The sequence below is a fragment of the Tachysurus fulvidraco genome, chromosome 4 (genome assembly GCF_022655615.1).
Source record: "Tachysurus fulvidraco isolate hzauxx_2018 chromosome 4, HZAU_PFXX_2.0, whole genome shotgun sequence".
Lineage (NCBI taxonomy): Eukaryota > Metazoa > Chordata > Actinopteri > Siluriformes > Bagridae > Tachysurus > Tachysurus fulvidraco.
The window spans coordinates 21101755-21118025 of NC_062521.1; the positions used below are offsets into that span (position 1 = coordinate 21101755).

Genomic DNA, 16271 nt, shown 5'->3' on the forward strand with positions numbered 1-16271 from the left:
AGATAGATAGATAGATAGATAGATAGATAGATAGATGAACAACAACAGCACATGTGATTCATATTTATCATTATTTTAATGCTTGCTTTAGACATCTTTCATCATTTATTAATCGAATCCTAATATCACATGACTTAATCAGCAAGTCTTTTATTTTGGAGCATTGTCAGAGTAATCATTCACTTCCCATTCTCTTAAAATTAGTCCTATAATCCTATTTAATTCTCTGGGAGATGAAAGTATACTATATGTTGAACAAATCTGACCTCCTCTGGCCAGTGTGTGAACTACACTCTCTAATAATAACTCCAGAAATCTGGCTTTCAGGGCTGTGTTTCCAGTCTCAGTCTGTTTTGGTGACTGATGTCATTCAAATGACCTGAGATTATTTTATATTAATTAAATAATTAATCAATTAATCAATTGTTTGATTGATTGATTGATTGATTGATTGATTGATCAACAAACAAACAAACAAACAAACTGATTGATTGATTGATTGATCAATCAATCAATCAGTTTGTTTGTTTGTTTGATTTTTTTAAATTACATTCATTATGATCATATATATTCATATTCACCATATACTGTATTTATTTCCAACATTTGTACATAATTAGTGCATGGAAGTAGATTTGATAAAAAAAATAAAATGAATGAATCAATGAATGAATGAATGGGTAAAGCAAGAAGCAGAGTAATTCCATCAGCGAAGAGCATTTTAAAAAATCTTTATTTTTGACTGTTGTTACATCAAGAGAGTGTGTGTGTGCCCTGCGATGGGTTGGCACTCCGTCCAGGGTCTATCCTGCCTTGATGCCCGATGACGCCTGAGATAGGCACAGGCTCCCCGTGACCCGAGAAGTTCGGATAAGCGGTAGAAAATGAATGAATGAATGAATGAATGAATGTTGTTACATCGAAATAAATTATACAAATATTCATTCATTCGTTCATTTTCTACCGCTTATCCGAACTATTCTCGGGTCACGGGGAGCCTGTGCCTATCTCAGGCATCATTGGGCATCAAGGCTGTATACAAATATAAAAATAAAAAAGAAACAACACTAACCAAATGTCACATGGCAATGATGCAGCTGTATCATCCTTTAAGTGTCTTAATATAACAACAGTTGCAGTTGCTTTCTGTTTATCAGTCAATCTACATCTGTATCCTGTCCTACAGTCTTGAACTGGGGGAAGCAACTGAGAGAATATGGCTGTGAGTACAGAAAGTAAATAACAAAGGTGTCCAACAATCTGGCCATTTCCTGATTGACAGAGACCCCAGGCCAGACCTACAGTAGGTCCTGCTGGATAGATTATAACGCAGTTAAATTAGGAATGTCTTGGTATCCAGGATTATTCCCAGGATCCCCACCAAATAAAGTGGAGAGAAACTAAGTAATAATAAACTGGATTACTACCTGTGTGGAGGTCCTTGTTATTCCTTTGTTTCCATGGGTTTCCTCCTAGTTTTCTGATTTCCACCCATCTCCAAACATATGCAGGTATGTGCAGCTTTAGGACTGTAGTTGCCACAGTTAGTTTAGAATTACATCAGCGAACAGCTGATAACTTCAAGAAAACAGGCCTCATGTTAAAACTAGATTGAATTGCCACCATACATTTTTGACCAATCATCACGGATTTAAAAAAGAACTAAAGACATTTGCACTGTCACCCAGATGAGGGTGGCTTCCCTTTTGAGTCTGGTCCCTTTTAAGGTTTCTTCCTCATGTTACTGCAGAAAGTTTTTCCATGCCATCATCACCTCTGCTTTGCTTATTAGGAATAATTTCATAAATATTTTAATTTTAAATATACAGTATATGCTGAATTTATATGCTTACACACATGGACAAAATTTTTGGTACCCTTCGGTTAATGAAAGAAAAACTCACAATGGTCACAGAAAAAACTTTAATCTGACAAAATTAATAATAAATAAAAATTCTATGAATGTTAACTAATGAAAGTCAGACATTGCTTTTCAACCACGCTTCAACAGAATTATTTAAAAAAATAAACTCATGGAACAGGCCTGGACATCACAGGTGTCTACAATCTTGTAATCAGTCAGTGGGCCTATATATAGGGCTCCAGGTAGTCACTGTGCTGTCTGGTGACATGGTGTGTACCACACTCAACATGGACCAGAGGAAGCGAAGGAAAGAGTTGTCTCAGGAGATTAGAAAGACAATTATAGACAAGAATGATAAAGGTAAAGGCTATAAGACCATCTCCAAGCAGCTAGATGTTCCTGTGACTACAGTTGCACATATTATTCAGAAATTTAAGATCCATGGGACTGTAGCCAGCCTCCCTGGACGTGGCCACAGGAGGAAAATTGATGACAAATCAAAGAGACTGATAATCCGAATGGTAACAAAAGAGCCCAGAAAGACTTCTAAAGAGATCCAAGGTGAACTTCATGCTCAAGGGACATCAGTGTCAGATCGCACCATCCGTCGTTGTTTGAGCCAAAGTGGACTACATGGGAGAAGACCGAGGAGGACACTATTGTTGAAAACAAATCTAAACAAATCTAAAAGCTAGACTGGAATATGAATTGAAAAGCCACAAAGCTTCTGGGAGAATGTCCTATGGACAGATGAGACAAAAATGGAACTTTTTTGACATCAACTCTATGTTCACAGATGGAAAAATGAACCATATGAAGAAAAGAGCACTGTCCCTACTGTGAAACATGGAGGAGGCTCTTATGTTCTGGGGCTGCGTCTTGAATCTGTGCCTGGTACAATGAAATCTGAAGACTGTCAAGGGATTCTAGAGAGAAATGTGCTGGCCAGTGTCAGAAAGCTTGGTCTCAGTCGCAGGTCATGGGTCTTGCAAAAGGACAATGACACAAAACGCACAGCAAAAAAACACACAAGAATGGCTAAGAGGAAAACATTGGACTATTCTAAAGTGGCTCATAGAAGTGGCCTTCTATGAGCCCTGACCTCAATCCTATTGAGCATCTTTGGAAGGAGCTGAAACATGCCGTCTGGAAAAGACACCCTTCAAACAGGAAACAACTAGAGCAGTTTGCTCATGAGAAGTGGGCCAAAATACCTGCTGAGATGTGCAGGAGTCTCATTGACAGTTACAGGAATCGTCTGATTACAGTGATTGCCTCAAAAGGTTGTGCAACAAAATATTAAGTTAGGGGTAACATCATTTTTGTCTAAGCCTGTTCCAGGAGTTTATTTTTTTTAAATAATTAATAATAATTTGTCCACGTGTGTATTTAAAGCTGCTTTTGTGTCCACTGTTAATTCAGTGGTCCTGGAATAAGCTCCAGATCTTGATTATATATTTATTTGTGTGTGTGTGTGTGTGTGTGTGTGTGTGTGTGTGTGTGTGTGTGTGTGTGTGTGTGTGTGTGTGTGTATATATATATATATATATATATATATATATATAAAATAATTTATAATTAGATGTACATTTATTGATTTACTTTATATTAGAACTTTTTAGTAGTTCCATAAACAAATACATTCATATGTCATAATAATGACATAAGTCAAAAAAAGGTCAACATTTTAACATAGCATTTCACAATAATGAGAAACCTTCTCATAATAATGACTTTGTATCTCATAATAATCTGAAACTTTGTTATGGTGATCCATGGATTTTACACATATTTGGGTCCACGGCTGAAATACTCTAACTGGTGAAGTCGATCTCTGGACCTCACATCAACGCTGTCACCATCTAGTAGCCGTAAAATAACTTGCACTCTTTCTCTGATGGCGATAATTCTGTTAAGCCAGCATTTCTGATGCATCCACCTGTAACCAGGTGACTGTCTTGATGTCTGTAACTGTTCTAGTATAAAACTGATGTACACCAGCTTCATCAGTCTTGTTCTTCCTTCCTGACTTAAGTATCTCATAATCAAAATGTTGTTGTAATAATAATCTCTATGTAATCTGGACATGTGCTTGTATGCATAACAGTGAAGTTGCAAGAGTGGTTTGATTTTATTTGATTGTCTTTTGCCACTTAATCCATTTATGGTGATCCGTGGATTTCAGACATGTAGCAATATGTTTGACAATAATCTAACTAATCCTGAATTACTCACTCTTCTTACTTACTCTTCTGAAGGAGGTACATGGTGTTAAAATTAGAAATTAATTCCTTGTTCTTCCTCCTCCAAAGCTGGTGTTTGCTTTAAAGTCCCTCAAGGAATTAATTGCTTATTTTAACACCATGTACCTCCTACAGAAGAGTGAGTAAGAAGAGTGAAAAAGTATTATGAGAAAGTTTCTCATTATTATGAAATACACGGTTGGAACTTTGACTTAGTTTCTCATTATTATTAGATACTAAGTCAAAATAAAGAATAATATTATTATTATTAGATACGTAAGTCATTATTATAAGAAAGTATCTAATTATCATGAGCTACAAGGTTGAAATTTTGACTTAGTTTCTCATTATTATTATTATTAGATACTAGGTCAAAATAATGAATTATCTCATTATTACGAGATAATTAAGTCCTTATTATGAGAAAGCTTCTCATTATTATGAGATACTAGGTTGAAATTTCGATTTAGTTTCTCATTATTATTAGATACTAAGTCAAAATAATGAATAATCTCATTATTATAAGAACCAAATGTGGCAGAAATAGGGCCTCTGTAAATAAACCTCCATGTGTTGGGGTTTATTGTGTTGGGTTGATGACGTCACCACCCTGGGGTTCATTTGACCATCCATATTGACTTGACCAATCACGACGCTCCACTTCACCTGTTATGGAACTTTAATTAACACCTATAGCGTAGTCAGTAAATGACCCTCAGCGTGGGTCACACTGAATAGCGTGGGCAATATTTCTTACTTGCAAGTGCCCTTTAAGCACCACAGACGATGGTGTGGCTTTATGGAGTGACTGCTGTTGATGAAGATGCCCCTCCACGTGCCCCGTCCTTCTCACGCGGCTTCCGTAGCGCTCAGTCCTGCAATCGGATAAGCAGAAGGACGGAGTTGGAGACTCGACTCCACATCTCTACGGGCAAGTAGTCAGAAACACGCACTGTGAATAGAGTCACTTATCTCCACTTACTTTTTTCAAAAACTTTTCAACGTAACAGGACACACAGCAGGTGTTTTAGTGCATGACTTGTTGACTAGTTAGGCTGCCTACATCAGGCGCCAAATGGGACGCGACCGGCGCGTGCACCTGTTTATAGTTAGCATCATGCTAACGAGTAGTCGTTAGACTGTTTTTCCGTTATTTACACGATAGCAACAAGCAGCTTGTTTAAAGTAGCTTTACAGACACAAACGAACAGTTATTCCAGAGCAGAAAAAGGCGTTTTGATTAAATAAAGTTTTCACTTAACTTATAAAAGTGGTTGTTTGTATCCAGTTGGATTAATATAAACACTAGGGAGTGACACCCCCCCCCCGGCCATGTCCTACTGTTATTGTATAAAACTACACATTTTAATTGTTTTTTTTTAATGTTTTTTACAGATTATTTGAATGTCAAATATTTGTATAGAAATACAAAACGATATTTAAACTTGTATTTGGAATGATTTCTAAACTGAGTTTATAAAATAATAATTATTATAACCTTATTTTTATATTTATAATTATTATAACCTTATTTTTATATTATTTTTTATATGTATAATCATTATAATCTTATTTTTACATTTATATTTTTGATATTTATAATTATTATAACCTTATTTTTATATTTATATTTTTTATATTTATAATTATTATAACCTTTTTATATTTATATTTTTTAGATTTTATGTTTATAATTATAACCTTATTTTTATTAAATTTTTTTAGATTTTATATTTATAATTATTATAACCTTATTTTTAGATTTATATTTTTTAGATTTATAATTATTATAAGCTTATTTTTAGATTTATATTTTTTTAGATTTATAATTATAATCTTATTTTTTTACATTATTTTTTAACTCACTGTACATCTTTTGTAAACTTGACATATTTATTTATGTTATACTTTATGACTATGTTACTCATTTTTATTTAACTCTTCAACACGAGGCTTGGATGTTTCTTTTCCATTTCTTTTCCTATACTAATCCACATGAATGCATCTATCCCACTTACCCCTTATTTTCACTATATAATCAAAATGCTTGTCTATCTCTGATACTAACGAATATGAAAATAATCTGCAGTGTGCATTCGGGCTTTATGTGGATCCCAAAGCGTTTTATTCCTCTTATACCACCAGTTTGCAAACTCATGCAATTTTTATTTTTTGATGTCATTATATATCTATTATATCATATAACCATAATATATAGCAGCAGATGTTTTGTTGTTGTTGTTGACAGCTACTTGGCAAGCTACCTGAAGGCTATTGTGCTAAACTCAGATCCAGCCACCAAATCTCTTTAAAACTGCTGCTTGCTCATGCTTTATCAAAGGGCAACTGGAAACTTAGAGACAAGTATTTCTGCATGTTTGAGCTCACAGATGACTGCGACTGACTAATGCTGCTTTCATCAACAGAGGGTAGACAGATGGTACGATGTCCCTTACATCCAAAGAGCTTGGCCAATGATGGCTGTGGTATCATTGGGGTCAAAATGTCAATCTAATACATTATCGTTTCTATAAAAACAGCTCATTCACAGAAACATGTTTAGTGGATGCTGTTTATAAGCTAGGTCCAAATTCAATAATAATAATCCAAGTACATTCTAAAACAGAAAAATATGTTTTTTTTATTTATATGCGAATGTGAGAAGATGGAACAACTCTTGAGTGTCAGCATTTGTCAGAGGTAAAGCTGTTCCATATGGCTTTCCACCACAGAAGGTAGGCAGACGGGGTGTCATCACTCCCACCCAGAGAGCTCAGCCAGTGATGGCTTTGTCATCATCAGGATTCAAACTGCGGATAGGATGATTGCTTTTCTGTTGCAAAATCACAGGTTTATTCTTCTTTATTCTTGCAACATTCACAGAACAAGTTTTGAGTGTCTGTCAGCTCTTTTGTTAGAGGTAAAACTATTCCATTATGTTTTCCACCATAGAACATGTGTAATGGACGACGTTGCTTTCTGAAAGTTCTTGGTACAAAGCTGTGTTTGATCAATTCACTGGCAAATGACTGCGGTGTAACATGAATAATTTTAAAAGGCTCCTGGGTATGCTATTGTTTAGGAAAATGTGTAACATTGCTTCATATCAGGCCTTATTATTTCACCATAACCTTGATTGATCTTCTTTAACAGTATGTCATGTGTTTATTTAATCCTGACTAACTTTTGGAGAATTACTTCAAAATATCTGTCAAGATGTTAAAGTCAAACAACATAACTTTTAGACTTGACATTGAAGTTCAATACAGTATTGCGGCAATTGCAGAGCAGAACATTTCAAAAATATGTTTTATATCGCAAACAATATATTCCCTGGATAGTACTGACTTTACATTCAGGACATCCTTAGTATCATCCTACTTCATCACAATATAGTGCAGTACATATTGCAAATCAATAGGTCCTCTAATATCCTACAATTATTGTATCTCTCAGTCTTTACTGTTATTAGGTGGCATGTTGAACAGAAACACATTAAAAAAAATCCTATATACAGCTTGTATTTATTGTTCTGTACTATCAGTAGCTGACTCTTTATAATCACACTGGCATTAGTATAGGACCTTGATTACAGAACCGTTGAGCATTACTTCAAATTCTTCCATTGACAAAGAGCCCTAAATATAGCTACTCAATAGAGGTCTCCCAAATTAGGCAGAGTGAACAGGAGGGCTGAAATGATTATCTCTCTCCTCCATATCCTTGTATCAAGCCTGTGACGGCACACCAGCTCCATCTTATCTGCATGGTAGGAGCAGAGTGTAGAACTGACATTATTCAGAGACTTCCTTATGAGGACTTTGCACCGTAATGAGACAGGAAAACTTACTCACACACTTATGTACTGGCTTGTAGTGTATATAATATTAAAAGCACAGGAGTATCGTAATTCATTCACTTTAAGAAAATGGTACAGTAAGTTTAGATATTGTTGTTAAAGAGCAGCAGGACAGAGAGGACTGTTTAAATAAGGAACAAACCTAATTCAGACACAAGGGTTTGAAATTTGATAACACCTGCAATACCATTCAAGTTGATTTACTAGCAGGGTCAGCTGACGATTGTGTCTTTCATATTAGTAGAAATTTACAATTTGGGTCATTTACAATGTAATTTACAAAAGCTTGAAACTCGATTTGGGAGAGGCAATTGTGAGCAATACAACCAACCAATTATAGGCTGTTCTTCTATCTGCAGGTTGTTTCCACTAGGACCATTGGGTAAGATTTAATTATGAAATGATTTAAGAAGAGTATGTGTTACAAAATGATCATTGATGAAAACGATTGGGTGCTTATAAATATATAATACACTAGAATGTTCCTTTTTAAGGCTGGCAGCTAAAAATGATGAAAAACGCAAATCTAGAAATGGTGAACACTTTTTTTGTCTGTTCATGTTGTGTTCAGTTCATGTTCAAAGATTCAGCTCTTTTACATTTTCTGTTCTTGCCCTGCTTTGCACATGACCCACTGTGGGTAAATATTAACAGTTCATCCCCAAAACTAACTCAAATGATCCTCATCAACGTCAAATTTATGCAGTACCATACAACCATCCCAATTCACTTGTTTTCCATCCTACTGTACAGTAATTAATAATGAAACTAAAATTTGTGTGTCCCAAATTGTAGTACTACTTATTTAACATATATTAGTGTAGATCTGTGGACAATTGCTTTTTTAGCTAATCTATTAATAGCTAAACTCCTTGTTCAGTTTTGCGATCATTTGCTTTGCTGAATTCATCCTACAAACATGTATCAATGTTAAATTCAGTTCTATAGTGTAAGTTATATAAGGAATAATGAATAAAGGAAAGCTGCAATGTATTGTTTTTACATTGGCCGTGTGCGTAACTAAGCAGCGACGTTCTCTTCTGTTACATGATGTATAAATATGTCCCAGTTCCTACATACTCTTTTGCAACACACTCAACATTATGTGCTTTTTCTCTTTACAAAAAGAGGATTTGTTGAATAGTATATAAATGGGACACAGCAAGTGTTTCTACTTGTATATTAGAATAGATTCTAGGAATCTAGGAATGTTTAACTGTATAAAAAATCCCTGAAGATCCCTTTCGGCAAAAAGTTGATCTTAGAAAATGTTGGCATTTTGTGTATTATTAGTTTAATTAGCGTAACTCTTGATGGATGTGCTCACTACAATGTGAAGTGGTTCATCAAACTTTGTCTAATCTCTTTGTAGTTAAAAGCAAAAAAATCCGATCTTGGCAGAAGTACATTTCTGTAATAGTAGGACTGTATTTGCTTGAACAGTTCTATTGTTATAGGACATTTTAACACATGTTGAATGAAAATAATGTCTTATTGCTTGTACAAGCTTAGCGGCAGTGAGACTGTTTAAGAATGTATATATGAGACATATCTTTTTCACTATTTTATATCAACATGTTTATTTGATATTTTAAACAGAATAGACATATTTAGAATGTTCAAAAGTGACTTATTCAGTTATATATTACAGTTACACATTGATTAATTGTGTTATTGATATGGAATTACATAGACCGAGATTGTCAAGAGATAATACCTTAAACATTTGTTTTATAAAATGAACACACAACTTTATTATTAGTTTAAAATATTTGCTGATGCATTTTACATTTTAATTCATGACTGAAATAGTCCTTCACGTATAATTGTAGTAGCAATTATGTATTCACTAAAAATTTCTGCAAAAATTGAAAATGTAAAAGTTATTTCTTGCTATGCTTACATTTTATTTTTCAGTGGCAAGACTGACACTTGATTAGAATTTCTGAGTTACATTACAAACTACTTTACTAAAATAGGAAAATATGATCACAATATCAATATTGTTCATATCCATATTATTTGTTACATCACAGTACAATTTCTAAAAATATCTCAAATACTCTTTCTACAAGAGTGACTTTATTATTACTCACATCACCAAGTTAATTGATTTTTTAGCCATTGACTTTTAGTTCTCTCTTATTTACTCTTCTTATTTCTGTGTATTTTTAAATCTTTTTTAATCATTGTGCTTTTCTATGCACCACCACTGTTCAAAGCATCAAGCAAAAGTAAATAAAAGTAAATAATAGGCTTTATTTTGTGTTTTATAAAAATGCCTTCAAGTATCATATTATGTTATGCCTTGTTGCCCATGCTGACTATTATAAAATAATAATGAGTGTTTTTAGGCAAAAACAATGTACAGGTCAGTAGTAGAGGTCTTCACGGGTCCACTTAGATCCGAAAACCCGAGGTCCGACCCGAGACCCGAGCTGGTTCGGGTCTAAAATTTACAGTGCCTCGGACACGGGTCGGGTATAATAATAGAGGCATCGGGTCTCGGGTAATTTAAAATGAATGTGTTTTTACCGAACAGACCCATGAAGACCCGAACTACTGTATCTTGTGTGTGTGCATCAACTCGAGTCCTTTTCCAACCTCTCCTCTGTTTGCCAAGACCACTTGCGACATGTGGCTGGCGGTAAGCTCATTTTCATTGAAACAGACCTGTCAATCAATTTTGAATCCACACTGTAGCGGTTACTTTAGGTAGAGTTATGCAACATTCGGGTCCAGTCGGGTTAAAAAAAAAATTGCCAACGGGTCAGACACGGGTCTAATCTTTTTCGGGTTTTGTCTCGGGTCGGGTCTTTCTTTATAAAAAAATTATGCACATCGGGTTCGGGTAAAAAGTGGTACAGGTCACTTCGGGTCAGGTACATTTCTTTAGACCCGAGAATACCTCTAGTCAGTAGGTCTTCTCTCTAATGAGTCTTAGAGTATTAGGCTTAAATATCAGTATTTGCATGTTGTCCGTGTGCTATGTTTTTTCCCCATGGGTATTAAAGGTTCCTCTGCAGTCTAAAGGCATGTGTTGTAGGCTGGTTTGCATCTTTAAATTGTTTGTAGTGTGTGAATGTGTGTGTGTGATTGTGGCCTGCAATGGCTTAGCACCCCGTCCAGGATGTGTCTCCATGCTTGCTTTGACCCTGTATAGTGAGTGTTTATGTAGGATGAATGTGTGAGGAAGGAATGTATTATAGGAACAAACTCTGAATACTGTCTTCATCTCATTGCAGTATTCCCTATACTCCATCATCCTTAACTGTGGCATTTCTGTACCACTCTAACATCATTAGCATTTATGTATCTACCTGGTCCGTTTTGTTCACGCCATATTCATTATGCACAACAATGACATTGAGAAATTTGCTCTATGGGGATGATGGATGCACTACAGGGTCATGATATTAAATATACAGAGCGCTTTAAAATGGAAAAACAGTTATAATCTGATTTTATTCCTACTCATTATGATAAACTAACTGATAATCTCCACAGTCTTTTTTCATTTTTTGTCCACTTTGTAGACCTCCTCAGTTTGGTGAAGCACCTTAGCAATGGGGTCTAGAAATCTCTTTTGGCATAAGAGGACACTATATTAGCCCTGTGAATCATGGGAGGCCTGGCATTCTGGGTGTCCCGTTACACACCATATAAGGACCCCTCACCCCACCCCACTGCCCCAATACCCCTGTGCTATCAGTTTCTACAGAGAGGTGCCTATTCTTAGGCTGTCAGTCCAGCTCATCTGAGCAGGCAAGAACCCTCTTCCTCTGAGTCTCACCTCTTTTCTGTCTCTTGTGCTCATTCTTAGTAATAGTTAGAGTTTTTGTTTGGCCTGTATTGTTTGTTATAGTATAGATTTTTGCATTTTTCTTTATCAACGAAGAACAGTTTTCTTTGCTGATTTTTTTTCCCCCTCTCATCTTTATTTTTTTTACTTTTTGTCTTCTTTCAGAGACATCATCCTGATCTTCACCTCCATTTTTCTTCAACAGTTTGGAGGAAACCAAATAATACAGCAATATTTTGAACCATGAGCACTTACACTGTGACACTTCCCGGACCTGCGCCATGGGGTTTCCGCTTGCAAGGAGGCAAGGACTTCAACATGCCCCTCACCATTTCCCGGGTAAGAAAGTCAAAAAGCAAACATCTCAAGTCCACTTCATTCTCACTGATTGTTTAGAAACCACTTATATGGATATACAGTGTGTGTGTGTGTGTGTGTGTGTGTGTGTGTGTGTGTGTGTGTGTGTGTGTGTGTGTGTGTGGTCTGAATGAGAGAGAATGAATGAATGAATGAATGAAAGAGTAAGTTTCTTTATTTACTCTACAAAATAGGATGAACAACATTCAGGTCACATGCTCAGGATGCTCTGAGTTCAGCATGGGTTTTGTTCAGTTTATCAAATGGTATCGACTGCTGACTTGTACTGTGAGATTATGTGACTATTGGAACGTTTGGCAACTTGGTGGTTTACAGACATTGATATTATCATTTTATCTGCTTCTATTATGTGAAGAAGGTTTTTGGTGAAGAAGGATTATGGTTAATTCGGCTGGCATCAAAGCAGTGTTTTTATTTTGGATGTTGGATGACACCATATTTGACATAAATAGCATTTTACTTTAAGTGTCTTGTGTTCTGGTTGAGTTTATTATTGCTCTTATGTGTGAATGCTGAAATCTAATCCCTTGTATGATAAGTAATAAATAAAACACAATAGGATATGTTCATCATTGATAGAGAATCGTGATGCCATGAAGTTGACTAATTTCCAATTTTGTCCAATTTGCCAATTATGACTTTTTTTTTTTACTTAATCAAGGAGATGTCAATTTAGAAAACCTAGTTAGAGTCAGTAAGTTAGATAATTCGGAGAAAGTGGAGAAGTCAATTTAAAAAAAAAAAAAAAGCATCTGCTACAAAAATGTCACCACTTTCACAGACACATTTTTGAACATTTGTTAATCCAACATAAAAGTTCCAGTGTAAAATAGAAAGTGTCAGTATTTTACACTTACCACAAAAGCACTTTCTGTCCAATCAGATTTGAGAATGTATTATAATAGTTATTATGGTCTTTTATGGTATCGGCACTCAGAAGTGGTTGCTGTAGCTTGGTGTGTGTGTGTGTGTGTGTGTGTGTGTGTGTGTGTGTGTGTGTGTGTGTGTGTGTGTGTGTGTGTGTGTGTGTGTGTGTGTGTGTGTGTGTGTGTGTGCGTGCGTGTGTGTGTGTGTGCGTGTGTGTGTATCGACGTGTCTTTGTGAGTTCTGGACTTTTCTATTCTCAGCTCTCCAGAAAGGAAAATTTCACGACTCAATTGTCATTCTGGCTTGAAAGGCTCCTGGAAAAATAGCCGTGTATAAAGGGATAAGGGGGCAAACAGTAGCAGTTGGAAACGATCTGCATGACGCTGATCCTCTCCAATTCTGTCACCACTCCTCACATGCCTTGTGGTCAGGAACAATGTGTGTCCACTCATTTTACTAGTTAACATCCCTTCTGTGACGTTAACCCCCTTTTGTGGCCTGCGTAAGTTTTGCCCGGCTAAAAGACAATGCCGTAGCCATGATACGTTAGTGCCTGGGTACAGTATTTTGGCTTTACAGTAAACATAGTTGGATGCACTGATTGCTTGAGGATTCTTCAGTTTGGACAGTAGTTGGCTTGAGTGTGGTGGTTAAATTCGGATGTGTGAGTCAGGCGTGAAGGCTTTCCCCCTGCAGCAGCAGAAGGCCAAGTCAGTCACTGCAGTGACAGCTGAGACGCAAAGCTTGACTGTCTGCAAACGGGCTCAGTGGCATTCTGCTAAAAATACCCCCAAATAATGGCAATTTCACCTACACACTTGAGGGCAAGGGGGTACTACAACTGCTAAGTGCCAGTTGTTTTTGCACATATGTTTTTGTGTTCTTGGGGATATTTAGTTGTGCACTGCAATACAAAATGATTTATTATGAATGTTAAAAGGATGAAATATACAGTACTCATGATATTATCCTGGTTTATACTAACCAATGGGAATGGGGCTGAGATATGGTCGCTTTTTGGATTGTGTTCTTGTGTTCTGAATATATAGTCAATCCAGTATTCCATTTTGGGATTTTATTAGTGAACTATATAGTGTATTGTGTGCTTTTTCAGTGTTTTCTTGGAAGCAAATATATTTTATTTTCTAGTAAGAATGATGTGTTGAAAGAGAGCCACTGAGCTACAGTAGCAGTGGTCACTATAACGTTCTCCCAGGTACAGAAAAATCCCTAAAATTCTAGATTAAATTAGCTTCTCATATTCCTGTTTAATTAAAAATAACACATCACTCACAGAGCTGAATTTCCTGTCAAGCCCTCAAATCATTTACAGTAATTTTTACCCATTATTTTTTCCTGCTTGCTTATTATTAAGTCAAACAGATGGCTCTTAGGAAGCATTAGATTGCAGCTCTTATAATCGAGAGTAGCAGATGACGGATATAAATACTGCTGTGTGAAGTTTGGATTAAAAAAAACCTACTGAAGGAGTCCAGGCGGGTTTGGTATACAGTCGCGTCATTCAGGAGGCCTTCAGGGTGAAAATGAGAGAGCTTGTAAGATACCGAGATGCTGTGTCTCATTTATCAAGCCGTGAATGCAGGGATTTGGTAGCTCAGTGTTGGGCTACTGATCAGAAGGTCATGGGTTCGAACCCCAGGTCCCCCAAGCTGCCACTGCTGGGCTCCTGAGCAAGGCCCTTAACCCTCAGTTGCTCAGTTGTAAGTCACTCTGGATAAGGGTGTCTGTTAAATGCCGTAAATGTAAATGTATGAACAAATATGTTTGTAAATGCTGCAAAGGAGCATTAGTGCAAACAAGAAATTCATGAATATCTAGATAGTTTGGGAAAATATTCGTATAGTATTAAACTCCTGAGTCTGTTTAAATTTACATATCAGGAATAAACTGACCAAAGAAGCTGCTACAGATCGTATAATTGGTAAGAGATATTTAAGTGTGTATAAGGATTTCACTGTCAGGTTTAAATCACTTATTAATTTTTGGCTGCATTTACGAATTCAATCGAAAATATTAAACTCAGGTGTTTCAATTTGGATTGAAGAAATCTATTTTTATAAATGAAGGCAAACACCTTACAAAAGGAGGAGGTGGTAGCGAGTACACTGCAGTGACTGAGCTGCATTATTGGAGGATTTAACACACGGGACACTTAAGAAGCACTCTTTCACCATTTAGTCATCATTTTTAGCACTTTTTTACAGAATCTTGTGGACTTCACTAAATGTACAGTGTAAATCAGCTGTGGTGTAGAGAGTTTTATTTGCCTCTTGGTAATTTATGGGTTGGTGTTTACGAGCATGTGCATATGACGACAAAGAAAATCAGTAACGCACCTTGAATATTATTGTTATTGATTAACGACGTCCAGTGTTTGGAGAGAAACTGATGACAATGCAATCCTTCTAAAAGTTTAACCATCTTATTGGTTATTTCTAAAACCTTGCCTTTTTGTTAAACTCCGAATTTATTTATTTATTTATTTATTTATTTATTTATTTATTTATTTATTTATTTATAGCTAATAAACTGATTTTATTTTTGGGTAAAAAGATTTCAGATTGCATTTTCAGGCAGGCTCTAGTCTGGACACTTCTGAGCATTTGAGAATTAAGTTTATTCTTGGCTGACCTAATTATATCAAGTTTAATCAAATAAGAATGTGAAAAAAAAATTCAGTGCAGTTTCCTACAGTTTCATTCAGCTTAATTTGTAAATTCCATTGAATCCCACGCTAGGTTTTAGCTTACTGGAGAGGTCTCTGGTAACAATGGTGTAAATGGATGAAGTAATTACACTGTAACTGTAGCACAGTGATTTTAGACTGGACTCGAGCTAGTGTACTTAACATTACTGAACATACAGTATGCTGTGTGGATCCAGAATGTGATGAGTAAATTGTAGGCTTTGTATTTCCTGATCTTCTGTAACAAAGCCCTGTGACATTTGCTCCAATAGGACAGTGGCACTAGAAATGTGTTCTCCTGTCATCAGGTAGCAGACTGAAATGTCAAGCATCGCCTCCACCTTTTATGATTTGCTCCATCTGCAATGCTTTTCTATCTATGTTCTGCTAAATATTTACAATTATACATGAACAGATTATTGTTTTTATAGGGACTGTAATATTCCTATTATGTTGGGGATACATGATCATTTTGTTATTGGGAGATATTTGGTTGGATCTCATGAGGAAACTTACAACTTCTATTTAAATTCCTGAGTTTAAGGGTAGGG

The 16271-nt window shown here is 35.9% G+C and overlaps 1 protein-coding gene across 1 annotated transcript in view; it reads left to right on the forward strand.

Annotated features, from left to right (window-relative positions):
• The first annotated feature begins 11737 nt into the window (after positions 1-11737).
• Positions 11738-16271, forward strand: part of ldb3a (LIM domain binding 3a) — a 42850-nt gene continuing 38316 nt past the window's right edge. The window contains exon 1 of the mRNA XM_047812136.1: positions 11738-12107. Coding sequence (XP_047668092.1) covers positions 12012-12107 — 96 coding nt within the window. The 5' untranslated portion in view covers positions 11738-12011. The remainder of the gene's footprint in view (positions 12108-16271) is intronic.